The sequence below is a fragment of the Nicotiana tabacum genome, chromosome 12, assembly GCF_000715075.1.
Source record: "Nicotiana tabacum cultivar K326 chromosome 12, ASM71507v2, whole genome shotgun sequence".
Classification (NCBI taxonomy): domain Eukaryota; kingdom Viridiplantae; phylum Streptophyta; class Magnoliopsida; order Solanales; family Solanaceae; genus Nicotiana; species Nicotiana tabacum.
The window spans coordinates 114,993,325-115,011,341 of NC_134091.1; the positions used below are offsets into that span (position 1 = coordinate 114,993,325).

The window sequence follows — 18,017 nt, forward strand, 5'->3', positions numbered from 1 at the left end:
AATCTTCCTTACTCTCCAGGCAGAGTCACATGGAATGAAAAAATTGCTATTATTGGAAGACAATTGAAAATGCAAAGTAGGCAAAGAATTGAGAAGTTGATGCCAAGGAAGGGAAACAAATGATGTGTGGTAGTTGAAGTTTTTTCGTTGTTTGTTTTTGGGCTTGTAGTTACTGCATTATGACAGTATAATTAAACTGTTTTTTTGTTTAATTTGCTGGTAAATTGGAGGTCGTATTATGACCAAGGGTCTGTAAGTTTTTGGGGGTTATAATTTTACATCCAACAGTTCATCAAACTGAATTTTCAAGCTTGCTAGGTTAAGCAATATGTAGTTATGCATCCAACAATCCATAAAACTGATTTTAGTTGAAGTTTGTTAAAGATAGAGTTCTTTCTTGTTTGTCATAGTGTTATGCTCTTTTGGTAAATGCTAGTATCAATTACCATACTTCATCTAAACACTATTTAAATTTATCCTACAGAAAGCGATACATGAAAAGAAAATCATAGTTCTCTGTCTACTTAGAAATTTGCAACAAAGCAACACATTCACTAGAAAATACAGAGAACAATATTAAAACATCACTACAACACTTCACTGTTTACAAAAGAAGTACCAATACACTAACTTCAAAAGTTGCACTTAATATATCAATTTCAGTTCATTAACATTGCGGCAACAAATCCTATAAATATTTTCCATGAAATCATAATGAAGATCTTCATATTTAGGACTTTCTCTTTCAATTGACGGGCTTTATTCACTTTCGACTTCTTTAAAGCCTTCAGGACATCCACTATTTCCTTTAATCTGTCCATTTCAAGAATAATCGCATCCAATGTCGACTTCATATAGTTGAGTTTAACATTAGCCGCATCCAATTTGTAATTCAAATTGTTAATTGTAATGAGCGCTCAATCTGGTAACACATCATCTTGCCATTCCCAATAACCGCACGAGCTTATCTACCAACACAAAGCATACAACTTGCAATTATGAACCACTAATACGGGGGAGGGGGGGATTAAATTATTAAAAAAATCAAATGGAAACAGAATAAAGAAATAATATATACATCAGGTATAAGACACTTAAAGAATCTCCTTCCGGGATTATATGGAGTCGTTGAAGTGAAGTGGTTGGCAATTTTCCCACAATGGCACCTCCTCCTTGATGAAGAACTACTTTCTGACATGAAAAAATTCGATACGGTGGAAAACCTTCACAACCCAATGTATGAAGTTAAGAAGAAAGCAAGTGGCAGAGAAAGACTTTGCAATTGACGATTTGTTTTTCTCAGAGTAAATCCTAGATTTTGCTCTCTTTATGAGAGAAGAGATAGAGAGAGAACGAGATAGTGAGATTAAAAAAAAGAATTTTTACTAATGAGTGTAGTTTAAGAGGTTAGATCGGGTGGGTTTGAAATAAAAAAATGGGGCAGACCAGTTGATCCAATAATGAGATGCCACATGGCTTTTAAAAGTTGTGAGGGCGTTTTTAACGTATAAGGGATATATATGCACTTAATGTACAACGGTAGGGACATATTTGATAAAAAATTTAAACGGAGGATAAATAAGGCTTATTTTTGATAGTAGAAGGGTAAATCAGACCCTTTTCCGAAAAAAAAACTAGAAAGGAGCTTTCTGTAATTAGAACAAAACTCAGTGGATGTATATGTAAATTAAACATGATAATAATAATTCCTTTTCTGAGCCGGAGAAGGAACGAACCAGACATAGAGCCCGTTTGGGTTAGCTGAATTTAAGTAGCTTTTAAGCAGTAAATACTTAAAAGCACTTTTTAAGTGCTGGAATTAAATTTGTAATTAAGCAGCTATGTGTTTGGATAAAAGAGCTGGAGCTGAAAGTAAGCCGCTGATGTGTTTGGTAAAAAGTGCTGAAAAGTTCTTTTTCTATTAAGATGACTGAAATACCCTTAGAATTGTTAAGCGAAAAATGAGCTTGTTATTGCAATATTTTAAATTTCAAATTAATTCAAACACAAATTAAGTTATGTCTCAATTAACTTTAGTTATAGATTGTTTTTATAAGATTATAAATTATTTTATAAAGTATTTTTAATAAAAGCATTATGTTTGTTTTTGAAATATACAATAAATTAGAGTCGTCTCAGCAGCACAACTTGAATTTGTTACATAAAAGCCAAACAAAAAAGGCATCCAGAGTGACAATATTGTCACGGCCCTATCAAGACACTTGGATTGAATCAAATCGCTCAATTACTCCATTATTAGAGAACCATGACCAAAACATCTAGAGCTGTATCTATGCCTGGTAAAATGTCCAACGCAAAATTGAAAATAGCTAATGCCAAATATCATATAGAAATTACAAGCGTTCAGCATATTGCCAAATATAATCAGCAATCACGTCACGAGTAGCCATCCAAATGTTATCACTTTGATTTTCCACATTTTCTACGTTTGCGCTATTAGCACCCATAAATGTGCCAACATCATGATCAACAGATGGAATATATCTCTCATCCTCAGCTGTTAGAAACGCATCATCCAACTTACATTTCTTTCTAATATAATTATGAATGGCCATAATAGCAATGACGATATCCCTCTGGATATCAATATCGTAATAATGCATATCTCGCAAAATAGACCACCTCGCTTTCCATACCCCAAATATACACTCCACAATGTTTCTACATGAAGAATGCAAATAATTAAATTTTTCTTTCCTTCCTCTTGGTGCTCGCAATTATCGTGTCACACCTCGACAAAAATCTGCTAGGTGGTATCTCACATCAGCCCCTTTATATGGAGCCATATATCCCTTCATATGTGGATACCCTGCATCAACTAGGTAATATTTGTTTCCCAATGGGTGTGAAAAGTTAAGCTTCGATCTACGAAGTGCCTCACCAAATATACGGCTGTCATGAGTTGCTCATTCCCAACCAACCCATGCAAATGTAAAACACATATTAAAGTCGACAACGGCAAGAATATTTTGAGTTGGATAACCTTTACGCCCTATATAAGGTATCTCTTGGCCTCACGGTAATCTTGCTTTCACATGTGTACCATCAAGTGCTCCAATACAATCCTGTAAATATTTAAATACAAAAATATAATATAAATTTGCAATATTAAAATTTTGAGCTATAATGTAAAACTAGTTATTTAAAATTATCACTTACTTTAAAGAAAGGGAGATATCGTCGATTATATGGCTTGTGATCTCCTACACCATCATTATAATTCAATTGCAGCCTAATAATATCTCTTGCGAGCTCACCAATGGACTTTAGAACACTATAAATGTGCATATGAATTGTTTCTCCTGAGTGTTGAAATATCTCTTGTATCAATCGATTTCCGGCACATGTGCACAAATCATAAGAAACATGCCTAGCTTCTCGTACACAGACATTCCACGTGTGGGTTGAATACCATATTTGTCTGTTAAATCTTGGCATAAATTCACAAAATACTTCGAAAATTCTCATAGCAACGCTTCTCATTTCCATGTAATATCTCTTGAATAAAAATATATCCGGTGCGCTTAGATGTACGGCAAGGTATCTTGCATATGTATTTCTCGTAATACATCAAGATACACTTACCTGTTATTACACATAATGCATCCCATTCCTTCTTGTCTTGCTCATTTTGAAGTTTCTCCGATTCTTCTTGCATTTCATTTTCTTTCTCTCCATCATCTAGCAGATCATTTGGATAACAGGATACAAAGTTGCTAATGTCCCAATCATTTAGATAATTGGATATCATGTTATTAATGTCCCAATTTTCCATTTAACTGAAAATAAAATAATAAAAAATAGTAACCATGGGCCATAGCGAAATAAAATGAAATCATTTATTTAATAAAACATAATAATAAAAAATGTTTAAACCAAAAATCATAAAGTCTAAACATGAAACAGTAAGAAATTTAACCATGAAAGTATATGAAACAACATCAAATAACTAGTTTCAGAAATGCAATATGTATAACATATTATTGTTGCTTCTTCAAGTATGATTGATAGTTATACTCCAACCAAGATTTTCGAGCTTCATCAGCATATAGCTTGGAAAATATCTCTCGTGTCTCTTTCTTAACAAGAAGGTTTAAAGAGAAGTTGAAAATTTCGCTCCCCTCAGAAATGCCAGGAATAGTTACCAACAAGTCAATACACTTCTCGATAGTGGCCTCTGATGTTGTAAGAGATGTAGCGCTACTTTTGTTAGACACCATCTCAAGTAGGGAGTGTATATCATGTTTTAGTGATACAGCACCATACTTTGCCTTACTCTTTTTCCCTTGACTGCTAGTACCAACGCCATCAATTGACTTTAGTTTTTTTAATGATGGCTCAGGAAACCTAACAGAATGTGCATGTTGCAAGATATCATCGCTATCGTCACTCTTCTCATCATTAAGGTTACCAAATTGTTCACCCTGATCATAACCATAAAAATTATTTATTTCATCATCTAAATCTAATCCAATCCCCGACATCTGTTCTTGGCTTGCTGCTCGTGCTCTCTCTCCAGTGGCAACAATATCAGGAAACAACGCATCATATCGAAACCATATAAGAGAAAGATCTTTATTCCTAAATTTTTTGTATTTAGCATTCTCCTGTAACATAAATTATTAATTAACTTAAGAAAATAATAAAGATTAACAATGAAATACTTTAAAAAAGACATATAGAAGGGCGTGAGATTTGTACCTTAATTTTTTGCTCCCATCAATCATCATTCGCAACAATTATTTTTTTGTTTTCATCCCATCCTAACCCTGTCTCCCCCTTCATCAGCTGCTTAAAAAGAGTCCATTCGGCTTTCATATAATCCCAATGATTTTTCATTTGTTTTTTATCATACGATTCTTCCGGTCTTCTTATTAAACTCATTAACCATATTTTTCCATCCTTTTCTAGACAAATAAGTATTAGGTCTATTTCCTTTTCTTATCTCTTGTTCACACAACTCAACAAATTTAATATGGACATCATCACCCCACTTAGCATTATTTCGTCCGGTAAAATTTTCCGACATGTTTGAATGTTAACAATCTGAAGAAAATAAACATTCTTCGTAAGCTCTGTACGATGATATTCTAACCTAAGAAGTAAATAAATAGAAATATTTCATCATAAAAGGAAATAGAAAATAATAGCTTCTACAATTCTTAGATTGTGAATAGAAGCTACATGTAATGATTGACTAATGTTCTTTTGTAAATAGAGCATCCACAGGATGCCAATAATAAGAACTTCCTTTTTTTTTTTTTTCCGACAAAAATAATGATAATTTCAACCTCCTAAAGTGCATGTTGCCACATTCTTCCATACTTCAAATAAAATCCTGACATATAACCAGTCATCAACGATAGAGCAATACACTTGCACCTCAATCTAATTAACGGAAGAATTTGCAACAGAAAAAAAAATTGCATCAAATAATGACAACAATATACTCAAGACTATAGTGATCTTATGGCTGATATATAATAGAAACAAAGATATACCATAACATTGCAATTATTCATCCATGCAACGTTAAATTGCTTCAACCATTCATATTGAACTTTCTTTAAGTAACAAAAGAAAAAAGAACGGACACAATTTTTTGGTTAGTGAATCACTAATATCTCATCATGATCTTAAAACGAAATAAAACCAAAGTAAAAGATAGGACCTTACCTTAAACTGATCAACAACGTTGTCTACCAAGCAACTCAACCTCCAAGTTTCTTTACTGCACGCAGACTTTTATCTCCAAATGAGGAAGAGATTGTGAGCTCGAGTGAGAGCAGAAGGAAAACGTCAAGATTGATTGAGAAAAGAAAAGAGTCGTAGTTAGGGTTTTAACGAGGGAAGGGTATTTTGGGGTTTAAAAAATAATTTAAGGGATGGTAAAAACGAAAAAAGTTATGGCTTTTAGCTTGTTTTGGCTTAAGAGCGCCCTAACTTAAAAGCACTTAGATGTTAAGCAAACACCAAATTAAGCCAAAATATGCACCAGCTTTTAAGCCCACCCAAACACCCTCTTATTTATATATATCATTCGGTGCGGTGTGGAAACAAATCTACAGAGAGTAAAATTTATCATAATTAGGGTTTCAATTTTCTCTTTTTACAAAAAGTAACAGTCGGAACACTCAGAGGAGAGAAGCAATGGACGACGTAATTTCTGCGACGGACCAGTAGATGTTAGTTTCGTCTTTCCTTGAAATCGCCGTTGGTCAAACCGCCGATACTGTCCGACAGTTCCTCCAGGTTCTAAAAAATATTCCTTTTTTATAAATATCACTATATATGTTTTTTTGCTTTATATATAGTAGCATATCCAGGATTTAAGTTGTAATTATGTGTGTGGATGTACTCTGAGTGTGTGCGTGTTTTAATTTTTTTAACTAGGTATTAGTTCGGGTGTTAAAGAGAGTAGTGTGCTAGCATAATTATATATTTGTATCAAACCTTTTCTCTACTATGTATTTAAAGTTGGAGTTAAAGAGTGTTTTTTTTGGGCATTATCGTGTTGAGAAATTAAATTAATTTTTTGAGCTTTTGTGTTTGTTCTCGTTTTTTTTAATTTAAATCTTTTGATTTAAAGATCCAAGCTTTATAAAAAAGAATTTACTTATTAAAAAATAAAAGATTTGAGCTTTGCACCGAAGGGATGGCTTGATTACTTCCCAGCCACCTAAGACTTTGGGGCATGTACTAGTGGAAGGATGCATGTGGAGTAGTTGAGGTGCGTACAACCTGGTCCGGACATAACCGTTATGAAAAATAGAAAATTTAGCTCCTTTGGGGTCTAGATTTTATGTCATGAATCACGATGTATGTCCAATTTTACATTCTATCTTGTTACTAGAATATGAGATGATGTCAATCCTGTGGAAGTTAAATGAATTTTGGGGTTTCTTTTTGTTTGGCGAAGCATGTTCAACTTTTAGCACAGGAAATAGATGGATGAGACTTGTACATTAGACTTTGTACTTTTGTTTGCTGTTATATTAATTGAGCCCTTCCCTTTGTTTCTTTATCAGTAAATAAGAGATGTTATTAATAGAATAAAACCAGACACCAAGATGGTGATTAGCCGGTACAAAAGTGTGCATTCCCCTGTGATGAAACAAGAGAAGGGGATAACCTTTAAACAAAAGATTCTATTCTTGTAGCGAGCTAATGAAATCTATCATGTTGCGAATTTCATACCCATCTGAAATTTGCACCAAAAGGCTAGCAGAAACAGGAATCTGTATTTCATCCAATGTGCAGTAGTAGCTTTGCCCTCAAATCATCTTGATTGGCCTTCTGACGCTATATCACACAAATTTATTTTCTCAAGCTTTGTCGACAACTTAGTTTGTGAATTTTTTAGTTGTTGGGGCGTGGAGAGGCATTTATTTCATGTATTGGTAATAACATACGTCGATGGGTGGGTAAGTAAGCAGGTAATGAAATGCTGGGTAGGTAGAGGGTTTTGTTGCTACTGATGACATTGACCTTTGCTTGATTTTGGCTATTTGTTGGCTCTTGTTGAATCCTGTTTCCATCAGGGGCCTATGCAGAATATTGAATTATCGTGCAATTGAAATTGATGACTTTTCTCCATTTTGGTAATTTTTTGAACCTAGTTTGTATAAGGTGGATTGTAAATATTCTGTGTGGCAGGCAACAAGCTGGAATCTTGAGGAAGCAATTCAGCTTTCCTACATCGGAAATGAGGGTGGGGCAGCAGCATCTGTTAATTCTCCACAATTGGGAAATGATGCGCTTCTTGGTGATCCGAGCTTGAGGTATTTTTAATACCCTGTGATCTTTCTATGTTAGTTAATTTTTTTGTCTTTTTTAATTACTTTTTGTATCTTTCAATTTTTGTTTTTACCTGTCATACTTCTCATACTTCTTAATGTACTCTGGTTGTCTATATGTGAGCCTTTTGTGTTTGTTAGTTTCTCATTCAAGCAAATTGAATCAAAACAAAGTTATACTGTTCTTAGAGTTTTTTTTTCTCTCCATATTATTCCCATCACACCAATTCCTCAGGTTTGATAGAGCAATCTTTTTCCCTCTTATTGTTTCTGGCTTTAATATTGTGCATCTCCGCTCAACTTTTTGGGGTTTGAGGATATGGTTTCTTCCGGAAATCATGTCTTCACTGTACACTTCCAACACTCATCAGCCACAACTAACTTGGAGACTTTAGGGTAACCTGGTGCTTTCCAGCACAAGCTCAAATCATCTTTTTCAAAACGAAATGTTCAAAGCATTGTTCTTCTACATATGGATAAGATGCATTTTCCCAATAGAATTTCTCAAAAGTACAATAAGGATCAAGCTGGTTGCTGGTTCAGGTTTCTAGTTCTCTGCTTGTTATGTTGCACAAGAATAGTTCTACATTCTTGTCTTATGTGAGGCATCATAAAGTTCCCTCACATAGATATTTATCCAGGGAAAAATGTGTTTCCTCGTTATTATAGATATCTGGCACTCAGAATAATTGATGTTGCTCATAGATTAAAACCTACTGTCGTCCTCTTCTTCCTCTTCATGTCTTTCTCTTTTCATTATTATGGTTGTGATGCGATCAAAATTGTACTATGAACTGCATTCGTTGTTCTCTCAGTGCAAACAACACAACTGTCATACCTCTTTCACAAATGGTATGGCTCTTTCTTGAAGGATATAAGTCGAGTGATACTGATGAGGGTCACCCTTCTGTGGAAAATTACATAGAAGAATATGATTATATTAGTGATTAGAAGTAGTATGGTTTAGAATTTCATATTAACACTTATGTATGGGTTTAGCTTTCATATTAAGACTTAAGTATAACTTTATCTTTTCATATCTTCGCATATTAAGCAGTTTTCTCCTTATTGCGCTTTTTTTAGTCAAGCCGTGCTTTAAGTGCGCTTTGCGCTTTAAGCCCCAGCAGGGCTTTAGCGCTTTTTTGCGCTTTTCGCTTTTGACAACACTGTTTTTTGCAATTTCTGGAGCGCGGCCTAGTTGTACATGCACTTAGATATTGAAATTCGCTGACATGACAAAGATTACTAGCGGTTGTGTGCATTGCTAATCTATACTATTTTGCCATTTTGATTTTCTAAAGGGTGTTTTTAACCCTTCCATTTGTATCCTTTTATTGAATTGATTTTCTTGTGTTCTTTAGTTCATCGGGAGTGGGAGGTTCATCACGTGAACCTCGATTAGTTGCTCCCTCCTGCAACTTTGAGGAGGAAATGAAGCGTCCTGGAGTCCTGGAGGCAGAGAAACGTTCTACTCCTACAACAGATGCTGCTCAAGACAATCTTGCTTCTTTGTGTCATCCTCCTTTTGCCTTGATGTACCATGGGCCTTTTGAGAAGGTAGATGCACCTTATTACTGGAAAGATTTGTTGCTCAGTTTCCTGCTTCATAAATAATTTTTTTTGTTTCTGTGGTGGTTCTTCTCACTCTTATACTCTTGCGAGGATTTTTCTTGATTTATAATTTTATATATAAAGGGTGTGTTCTTTCAATTAGTAAGTAGAGGGGTGGGGAATTTATATTAGTTACCTTAGAAAGCTACTCATATTTTACACATTTGTATCAATACAGAATTTGCTGGCACGTGTTGGTGAGCCAGAAGTCACCATGTTTTCGGGTGTCGGATCTTTCAGATCGTACATAGCTAACACTTTTAAATGCTTGCATCATCTACCTCCTTTTAGTTATAGCAACACGAGAGAAGAGAAGATCCCTAAGCTGGCTGGAGTTGGCAAGTTCAAAGACCTAGAAAAGAATGACTGCAACTGCTCTGCTGTACATTCTTCCAGGAATGAGAAGGGGAGATCACGATTAAATACTAATGCTGCCCTCAAGGTAAAGGACGAATGTGTTCTATCACTTGTGGCTACTCTATTAGCTACTGTAATGCATACAGCAGTTTCTCACTTGCCTTACTTCATTGCCAAGGCTAATCACATCTATGACGGTGATACAGGTCGAATAGTCCAATATATAAGAGATTCCCCCATCATTTCTTCATTCATATTATTTAACTCAATAGGTTTTGTAGCATCATTGGCTATTGTTATGTCCATTCTGCCTAGTTTACCATTGAAACCGTGGACTCAGATGGCAGTATTTATGTATTATGTCTCCTACATGTGCATGATCATGAAAATATTACCACTGGGATCCTGGCTGGTACTCTTCCTTTCCGTCCCATTGCTATTATTGGCAGCTTCTGGAAAACTGTGCAACTTTGCAGAGGAAAGACCTGCAATTCCGCTACTTATTTAAAGAATCAGGTACTTTTAGAGATCTGAAATTTATGAATGTATAAGGATTTATATGCTTCAGAAAAAGGTACTCTTGTGTAGCTTCATGTGTAAATAAAAAAGGTGGATCCACATATCAACTGAAGGTGTTTTTATCTGTTTTCTTTAGACTCTTTCTTAAGAATAGCAATTGTATGAGAGTTTTTGGACTTGTCATTTGATGATTTTGTGGTTGTATTGAATGGAAACAACTTCCAGCATATTATTTGGTGTATTAAGTTACCATCTGCCCTAAAGCTTGAGCTTTTATACGGCTTTAACAATCTCATAATGGTAATGGTCAATCGCACAATTGTCTTAGAGATTGACAATTAATGAAGGTGATCAATACGAAAACATTAAATTTAACCAATTCTTATCTGAATATGGATTTTAGACAAAGTTCTAATTCCCATGGAGCTCTGAGGGAGGCGCTGATCTGGAATTTTCAATTTAAGATAATAAATAACCCAGGAAGTGGAGCAGAGTATTAACCCTCAAACATTTTAGCAGGGAACTGGATTGATTCTACTTGGCAAAGTAAGATAGTGCGTGAAGCTTCGCGTGGACAAAATACCATTCTTAAAAAATACTGCTTGCCACGCCAAAACTATATTCAAGGAGTACGATAATTAGGTTACGAAAGATTTTAAGAGAAATCAGCTGAGTAATTTATCTTTCTTGTATATCAGCCGAGTAAATTAACTTGATGTAGTTCCAGTGATAATTCATCGCTAATTATTTTTGCTTTTACCCAGAGGCGGATCCAGGATTCGAAGGTTGCGGGTGCCACCGTGTTATGCATACAATATACATGTGAGTAGCTACAAAGGCAGATTAGGAATAATGGGTCGATTTTAGTTCAAATTTTTACCAGAGGCAAATAAGTTCGATTTTAGTTAAAAAATTTAACGATTAATTTAAACACATTCTAAATAAAAATGCAAAAGAAAAACAAAATTTCATGAAAGAGCGCTTCCAATATAAAGATTTGCTTAAAGAGTACCTTAACTACACTATATATTCTTTGTTTGACTAGATTAATTTACTTGTATTGTTCTTTGTTTATTTTTCCATCTTAACTGTTGAGTTATATGACAATTATTTTTTTAAAAAATCCTTCAACATTCAACTTATAATATTCTACTCAAAACGACTATCAATCAAGCCATTTAATTTTTTCTTCAAAACCCAATAGAAGATATTGCTCAAATTATATTTCAATATATAAATTAATATCGTTTCATTAAAAATAAAAAAATTATATGCTAACTAAAATCAATTCAAATTACCTATAGAAAATAATTGTTCATAAAGTAATGTATAATGATAAAAACAAAATGAGGACCGAAAGTTAAAAAAATAAAGAAGAGAGACTTAGTAAGTAAACCTTCAAAGGGAAGGCTGAACGAATGACACTTTGTGACTTTTGCATGCCACTTTATCCATTTATACGTTTCTTTCACAGAAATATTATGTACACAGTAAGAATTTTAACAAAGCGAGCGGGTGCCGTGATACCCCTACCTCATAAGGTAGATCCGCCCCTGTATTTACAGATTGTGTACGAGTACTGTTTTTCTTTGGAAATAATCTGGTTTTGGACGCATTCCGAATATTAAAGCTAATAGCTTTTGGTTTATTATATTAGACTGATTGAACTTGTCTCCCGAATTCATGCAAAAGTTTTCACTGATCAATTGTTTACTTGATACTTATCTGGAATAAGCAGTTCAATGATTGACCTTTGCAAATTGCAATACAAAATTAAAGTTATTTTTTTTATAACTTAAAAATCATGTTTTTATAGCGTAGTTAACAAAAGTACAAAAGTGATCGAAATATGTTATTTTGGCCGAAAAACTGACGTGACTATTCTACCCCAACCATCAATATTCCTGATCTTAATTTTTCTTCTTCTGATCCATGTGAACTCGATGATATGATTGTATTTCTCCATATTATTAGTACTTTATATTTTCTTTTGTCCCTTAATTAACTAAAAGTTATGGGGCTAATTTTGTGGACTGATTTATTATAATTTTACCTATTTTGCATATGTTGGAATGATTAGAGAAGGCTTTGTGGAGCAAAAACCAGTGGTATTTCTTTAGCCAAGTGAAGGAAGATCGAGCTACGGGAAAAGGATATTAGAAGGAACTACATATGAATGAGCCAATTATACTCACAACTTTCGGAAAATAAATATAGTTGGGATAAAGAAGTATTTTATTGTACTATAACATTCACTAATTGAATTATGGAAGAATTCCACCTCTGTAGCAGTAATTCCTTCAAGAAGCCTAGCAAGGGAAGAGAAAATGAGAAGACAATATTGTAAGGAATTGTCAACATCTTAAGAAATTATATGTAACTGATTCAGATGTATATCAACCCAATTACATTGGTCGATGATTCAGTGTTAAAGAAGACAAAAGTCCAACATAGCACACAAAAGTGATTTATCTTAAACAAAAGAAAAGAAAGAGAAAAATCACAGCGGAACGGAAGCAGCTAACATAATAGAAGTATTAAAAGAGCCATAGCATGTCAAAGATATAAGCCATTTAAGCATCACATGGGAAAAGGCACTCATAACCATAGCAATATAGCATAGCAGCATATACTTCACAAGATTTCTCTAATATCCCAAAACAATGACCGGCTCCAAATAATGGTGCAACTATTAGGCTGAGACTACACTAAACTAAAGTGTCAATCATGTTGAACTTTTACCCTTCTACTACAAAGCTCCACGGATCCTCTGGGCAATAAGTGCTAATGTACTGGCAAGAATAATAACGTACACACTGTAGAACACCAAAACAGAACCTGCTGGGAATTCCACATGCACTCCATCTATTCTTACACCTCCTGGGAATTCCACATGCACTCCATCTATTCTTACACCTCCTGGGAATTCCACATGCACGCCATCTATTCTTACGACACGGGGAAAGAGCTTATTTAGTGTACTGCAAAAGCTTACTAACATGGATGTTATGACAAAAAAGGTAAAAACTGCCAAGGCAGTCCCCCACTCCCGTCTCCTAAATATCATGCAAACTGCAACCAAAATGCCTAGCATGGCTGATATGAAAGCAACCGTGATTGTAGTAAAGAAAAGAAACCCGTCCATAATGGCACTTGGATATGTAAACAAATCATGCATGCTGAGATTAACAATCTTCCCTTGATCCGCAGCTAAAACTGGATACAAACCGTGATAGCTAAGTGGAGCTGCAAAAGACCCACCTGCAATTAGCACCATCATTGTTAAAGCCGCAGACCATACCGTTGGCTCATTCGGTGTTCTTGCAGAATTCTCCTCGGATACATTCGAAATTGTTCTTGTAGTGCTTCGGCCAACTTTATCACAAGGCTGCATTAAAGTGGAAGAAATAAAATTTGAGTTTACAACTAGAGAAGTTTCTCCAACTAGAACAGAAGTCGCTTCAAGTCAACAACTAGAGAACAGAAGCAAGATGTTAATGAATCATAATCACATCAGGTATAGTAATAAACAACCATTCTTTTCCACTATAAGCACATTCTAATATCTAAATTATTCTTGTTGTCATAATGTAATGCATTCACTAAACAATTTCTTCCTATAAAGAGAAATACAAATAATCAAGAAACCTGGGACGCAGGTGGATTAACAAAGAATATTAGTCATAACGGAACTCCATGGACATGACAACCTTTTAGAAAGAAGCAATGGACTAGGCAAAGGAAAAACATCAGGCACAGTGGATCCAACAACTATTTCTGATATCTAATTAGTAGAAGCTTTTAAAACAAATGCAAACACATCTTAACAGTAAACGCAGGATGAAGCCTGCTGTTTCAGTCAACATTCGTAGTATGATATAGTTATGCTTTGCTTTTGTTACTACCATAATTTAATGAAATTCAGAATGTGGAACTGGTGTTTCAACTTGCCCACAGAACCCAATACTGCATCTCTCGTGAAAATTGGGTTACTCATGTTTACCATTTGTATCGATGCAGAAGTTGCTGGCATCTGTTGGTTATCCAGAAGTCACCAAGTTTTCGGGCATCAGTTCTTTCAGAGCATGCTTAAGCAGGCTGTGCCATCTACGTCTTTTTAGTTATAGTAACACGAGAGAAGACAAGATCCCTAAGCAGGCTGGAGTTGGCAAGTTCAAAGACATAGCAAAGAATGACAGAAACTGCTCTGCAGTACATTCTTCTGGGACTGAGAAGGGGAGATCACAATTAAACACCGATGCTGCCCTCAAAGTGAAGATAGAATATGTTCTACTGCCTGCGGCTACTCTATTTGCTGTTGTAACGCTTATAGCAGCGTGTCATTTCCCGTGCTTCATTGCCAAGGCTAGTTACATCTATGACTATGATACAGGTCGAATAGTCCAAGATAAAAGAGAATCGTCTGTCACTTCATCATTCATATTATTCAACTCAACAGCTTTCGTAGCATCATTACCTTTTGTTATCTCCATTTTACGCAGTTTTCCATTTAAACCGTGGCCTCAGATCTCAGTATCTATGTTTTTTGGCTCCTACATGTGTTTGATCATGAAAATATTACCATGGGAATCCTGGCTTGTACTCTTCCTTTCCGTCCCATTACTACAATTGGCAGCTGCTGGAAAACAGCTCAGCTTTGCAGAGTAAAAACTTTTGCTGTTCTTCTACTTGCTTAAAGAATCAGGTACTTTAGATGTCATGGTTGTTTGTGAATTATTATCTCTATTAAACTTAGATTTTGTGGATCTGATGTATTTCACATTTGCAGGATGGAAGGTAAGGACCATGACACGCCTGCTTTGTTCTTTCTCATTCTTTTGTTTTGCCATTTATTGCTTAGCTGCTTGATTAATACAAGTAATAGCTCATTCTTAGGATTAGTCAGTCCCTAGTTGGCAGAGAATTCTGTGTGACACATACACATTAGTTAGTCAATAACATTAGCTTTTCAGAGTTCTATACAACTCTTTTATGGTATCAGGACTATACTGCCTAACGGCGCAACTATCCACCATTATTTTGACGCCCCATGGATGCTGAAGGAAAATCTACCTAATCTTCCTCACCTTTGATTCCAACTACCAGTTCTGCTATAGCACCAATAACTCCTCCCTTCATGACTGACATCACTACAGCCGATGCATCTCATAGCGTCGGACACCTTCCGTCACTTCTGGTTGGCACTCATCCTTTGTCAGTGGCTGCAACTACTATGTCGTCTACTTTAAATCCCGCAGGATCTGCTATCAACTCTTCGTTGTTTCACCCATCTTTGGGTTCTCTACCTGCAACATCCATGTCACCTTTTCACATGGCTGCTCCTTCTACCTTTCTACAAATTATTTGATGGAACCTTCTGTTAATCAGACCCTTCCTTCTCTCCCGTCTTTACAGACTCCATATCCAGCATCTACGTCTACTTCTTTTTCTCCTCAGATAATAAACCCAATCCCCTCACTCACTGTCCCTTCTCAACCAAACACAAGTTCATCTTCTCAGTCATCCTTGATTAATATTACACCCTCACTTCAGGCCTCCATTAAACTCACGCCATCGAATTATAAAACTTGGAATTCACAATGGCGCTCCATTCTTATTGGATATGGATTCACACAGGTTGTTACCGCACAGCCATCTACACAGCAAATTCGATCTGACTATTGGTATCGTCAAGATCAATTGTTAAGAAGTGCAATTATTGCCTCTCTTTCTACAGAAGTTCTTCCACTTGTGAATACTGCTGACACTTCTGATGTATGGACTGCTTTGCATACAATGTATGCTCGTCCCTCTCGAAGTCGTATTCTTAGCCTTAAAGAATCTTTATCTCGGGCAAGTAGCTATCTAGCTAATGATCTAATATTTGATTCCTTATATTGACTGCTTTTGAAGGTGAAGTAGCTATCTAGCTAGTGATCTAACATTGATTCCAAAGCCAATTGCCTGACCTGCTAATCATATGTAATAATGGAATGTCAAAGATCAGATCTGATCTCAATCTATGTTTTCTAGTTGCTTCAGGATTAGGCTTTCTACTGCTGTAATAAGACTCCCTATCTAAAGGGGGATTTGAGGAATAAAACCCTAAGTCATATTTCAAACAAAAAAAGAGACCACAATTCTTTCCTTTAACCAGCTGAATTTTAAATCAAAATAGGTCCATCTAAGAATTCGAACAAGCGCAGAAAGTCGAAGCCAATAGATTTAGATTTTACTGTTCATCGTCCTGTGACACGATCCTTCTACTTGAAATTCTAGCAAAATAATCTCCCCATTACAATCCCTGTAGTTTTAATCCTTGCATTACAAATTCTTGTATTATAATATATGTATAACTTATGTTCAAATTAAATGGCCCTAATAATTGTAGAAAATCGTCCCAAAACTCTTGAAATTTCCATTTTAGTTGTTAATTCTGTTTTGTGTGACTAAGGTCATAACATTGTCTAAGAAAATTGCTTTCATTCTACAGAATTAACAGTGCAAAACAATCTTTTACAGTGTTATATGCATATATAGAGAGAGGGAGAGAGAGAGAGAGAGGGACCTTAAGGAAACGACGCTGTACAGCAATTTCACGGTAAGTTTCGCCAGTTTGGCGGGCAGGCATATCGAGAATGTGGCGATCTTTTCGCCTGTGATGCGTCTTGCATAGTAAACTGAAGCAGTTCCATTTTTCTTGACGGAGTGACCAGTGAAGCAAAGTTTCACCAGAAGGAGTCTTGAAATGAAGAGACTCTGGGCATGACCGAATCAACAAACGCATCATATCTTCTCCCCCATCATCAATAAGGGCAGTAACAATAGGATACCTTTCGAACTCATCCTTAGTAGTACAATAGCTAGGGTATTTCTTGATAATCTTTCTCACTGACGCAATGTCTCCAGCCTTTATTTTTTCGAAAAATACTCGTTTCCTTTCTTCTTCATTGATCAGTTCAGAGGAGCGTGGTGGTGGCTCAATATCAATAACCAATTCTCTCGTTTCTTCTTCTTCATCGGTTTCAGAGGAGGGCGAATCAAGCAATTCTGTCATTTCTACTTCAGCGGTTGCAGAGGATGAAGTTAACAGGGTTTTTTCTGATTCCTTCACTTTCTGAGCAGTAACCTGAAAATCCGATAGAAAATTAATCTGACAATTATATGTGAATGAAATCAAAATGAGTCAAAATTCGAATAGCGTGGTACTAAATGCATTAAACGATGATATCTCTGCCAAACTCACCATTGTTTCTGTAGAGAGAGAACTGAGAGTTTAGAGAGAGAGAGAGAGAGAGAGAGAGAGATTTGGAAAGTTAATCGGAATGAATTGTGAGAAATGAAGAAAACTGGCGGGAGATAGTTCAGGGGAGGTGAGTTTATTGAGCAACGCGAACTGTGTGCTACAGTGGCTTAAACGGAAATTCGGAAAAAGGCAGGGGTTATTTTGAACTCGGTCATTATTTGTTTCCTTTTTTCTTGTACAACATTACTTTCTTTTTTATCAAGTTAATTTATGCTGAAGCAAATAAATTTACTACTTTTGAGTCTTAGTTATGCTTGAATTTATTACTCATGTATGTCTAAGAAAGTAACTTAATAATTTTTGGTATCCACCAATACAACTTAGGTTAATTGGTTTATTTTTTTTAAGTTTTATATTAAATCTCCTAAAATAAATCTATTTTACACCTAAGAGAATTAAAAATAAAA

The 18,017-nt window shown here is 35.4% G+C and overlaps 3 protein-coding genes across 3 annotated transcripts; 1 reads left to right on the top strand and 2 right to left on the bottom strand.

The window, feature by feature from the left end:
• Window positions 1-4,001: 4,001 nt before the first annotated feature.
• Window positions 4,002-5,050, bottom strand: LOC142167342 (uncharacterized). The gene is made up of 2 exons (XM_075227503.1): window positions 4,877-5,050; window positions 4,002-4,628 (listed from the first exon to the last, which is right to left on the bottom strand). The coding sequence occupies exons 1-2, from the start codon at window positions 5,048-5,050 to the stop codon at window positions 4,002-4,004; spliced, it is 801 nt and encodes a 266-aa protein (XP_075083604.1).
• A 1,035-nt stretch (window positions 5,051-6,085) lies between these two features.
• Window positions 6,086-10,531, top strand: LOC142166941 (uncharacterized). The gene is made up of 4 exons (XM_075226841.1): window positions 6,086-6,273; window positions 7,678-7,802; window positions 9,179-9,374; window positions 9,607-10,531. Exons 1-4 carry the CDS (start codon window positions 6,205-6,207, stop codon window positions 10,291-10,293), a joined length of 1,077 nt encoding a protein of 358 aa, XP_075082942.1. The 5' UTR covers window positions 6,086-6,204; the 3' UTR covers window positions 10,294-10,531.
• A 2,306-nt stretch (window positions 10,532-12,837) lies between these two features.
• Window positions 12,838-17,676, bottom strand: LOC107805504 (uncharacterized). Its single transcript, XM_075227595.1, has 3 exons — window positions 17,551-17,676; window positions 16,873-17,433; window positions 12,838-13,692 (listed from the first exon to the last, which is right to left on the bottom strand). The coding sequence occupies exons 1-3, from the start codon at window positions 17,551-17,553 to the stop codon at window positions 13,054-13,056; spliced, it is 1,203 nt and encodes a 400-aa protein (XP_075083696.1). The 5' UTR covers window positions 17,554-17,676; the 3' UTR covers window positions 12,838-13,053.
• Between the last annotated feature and the right edge of the window lie 341 nt (window positions 17,677-18,017).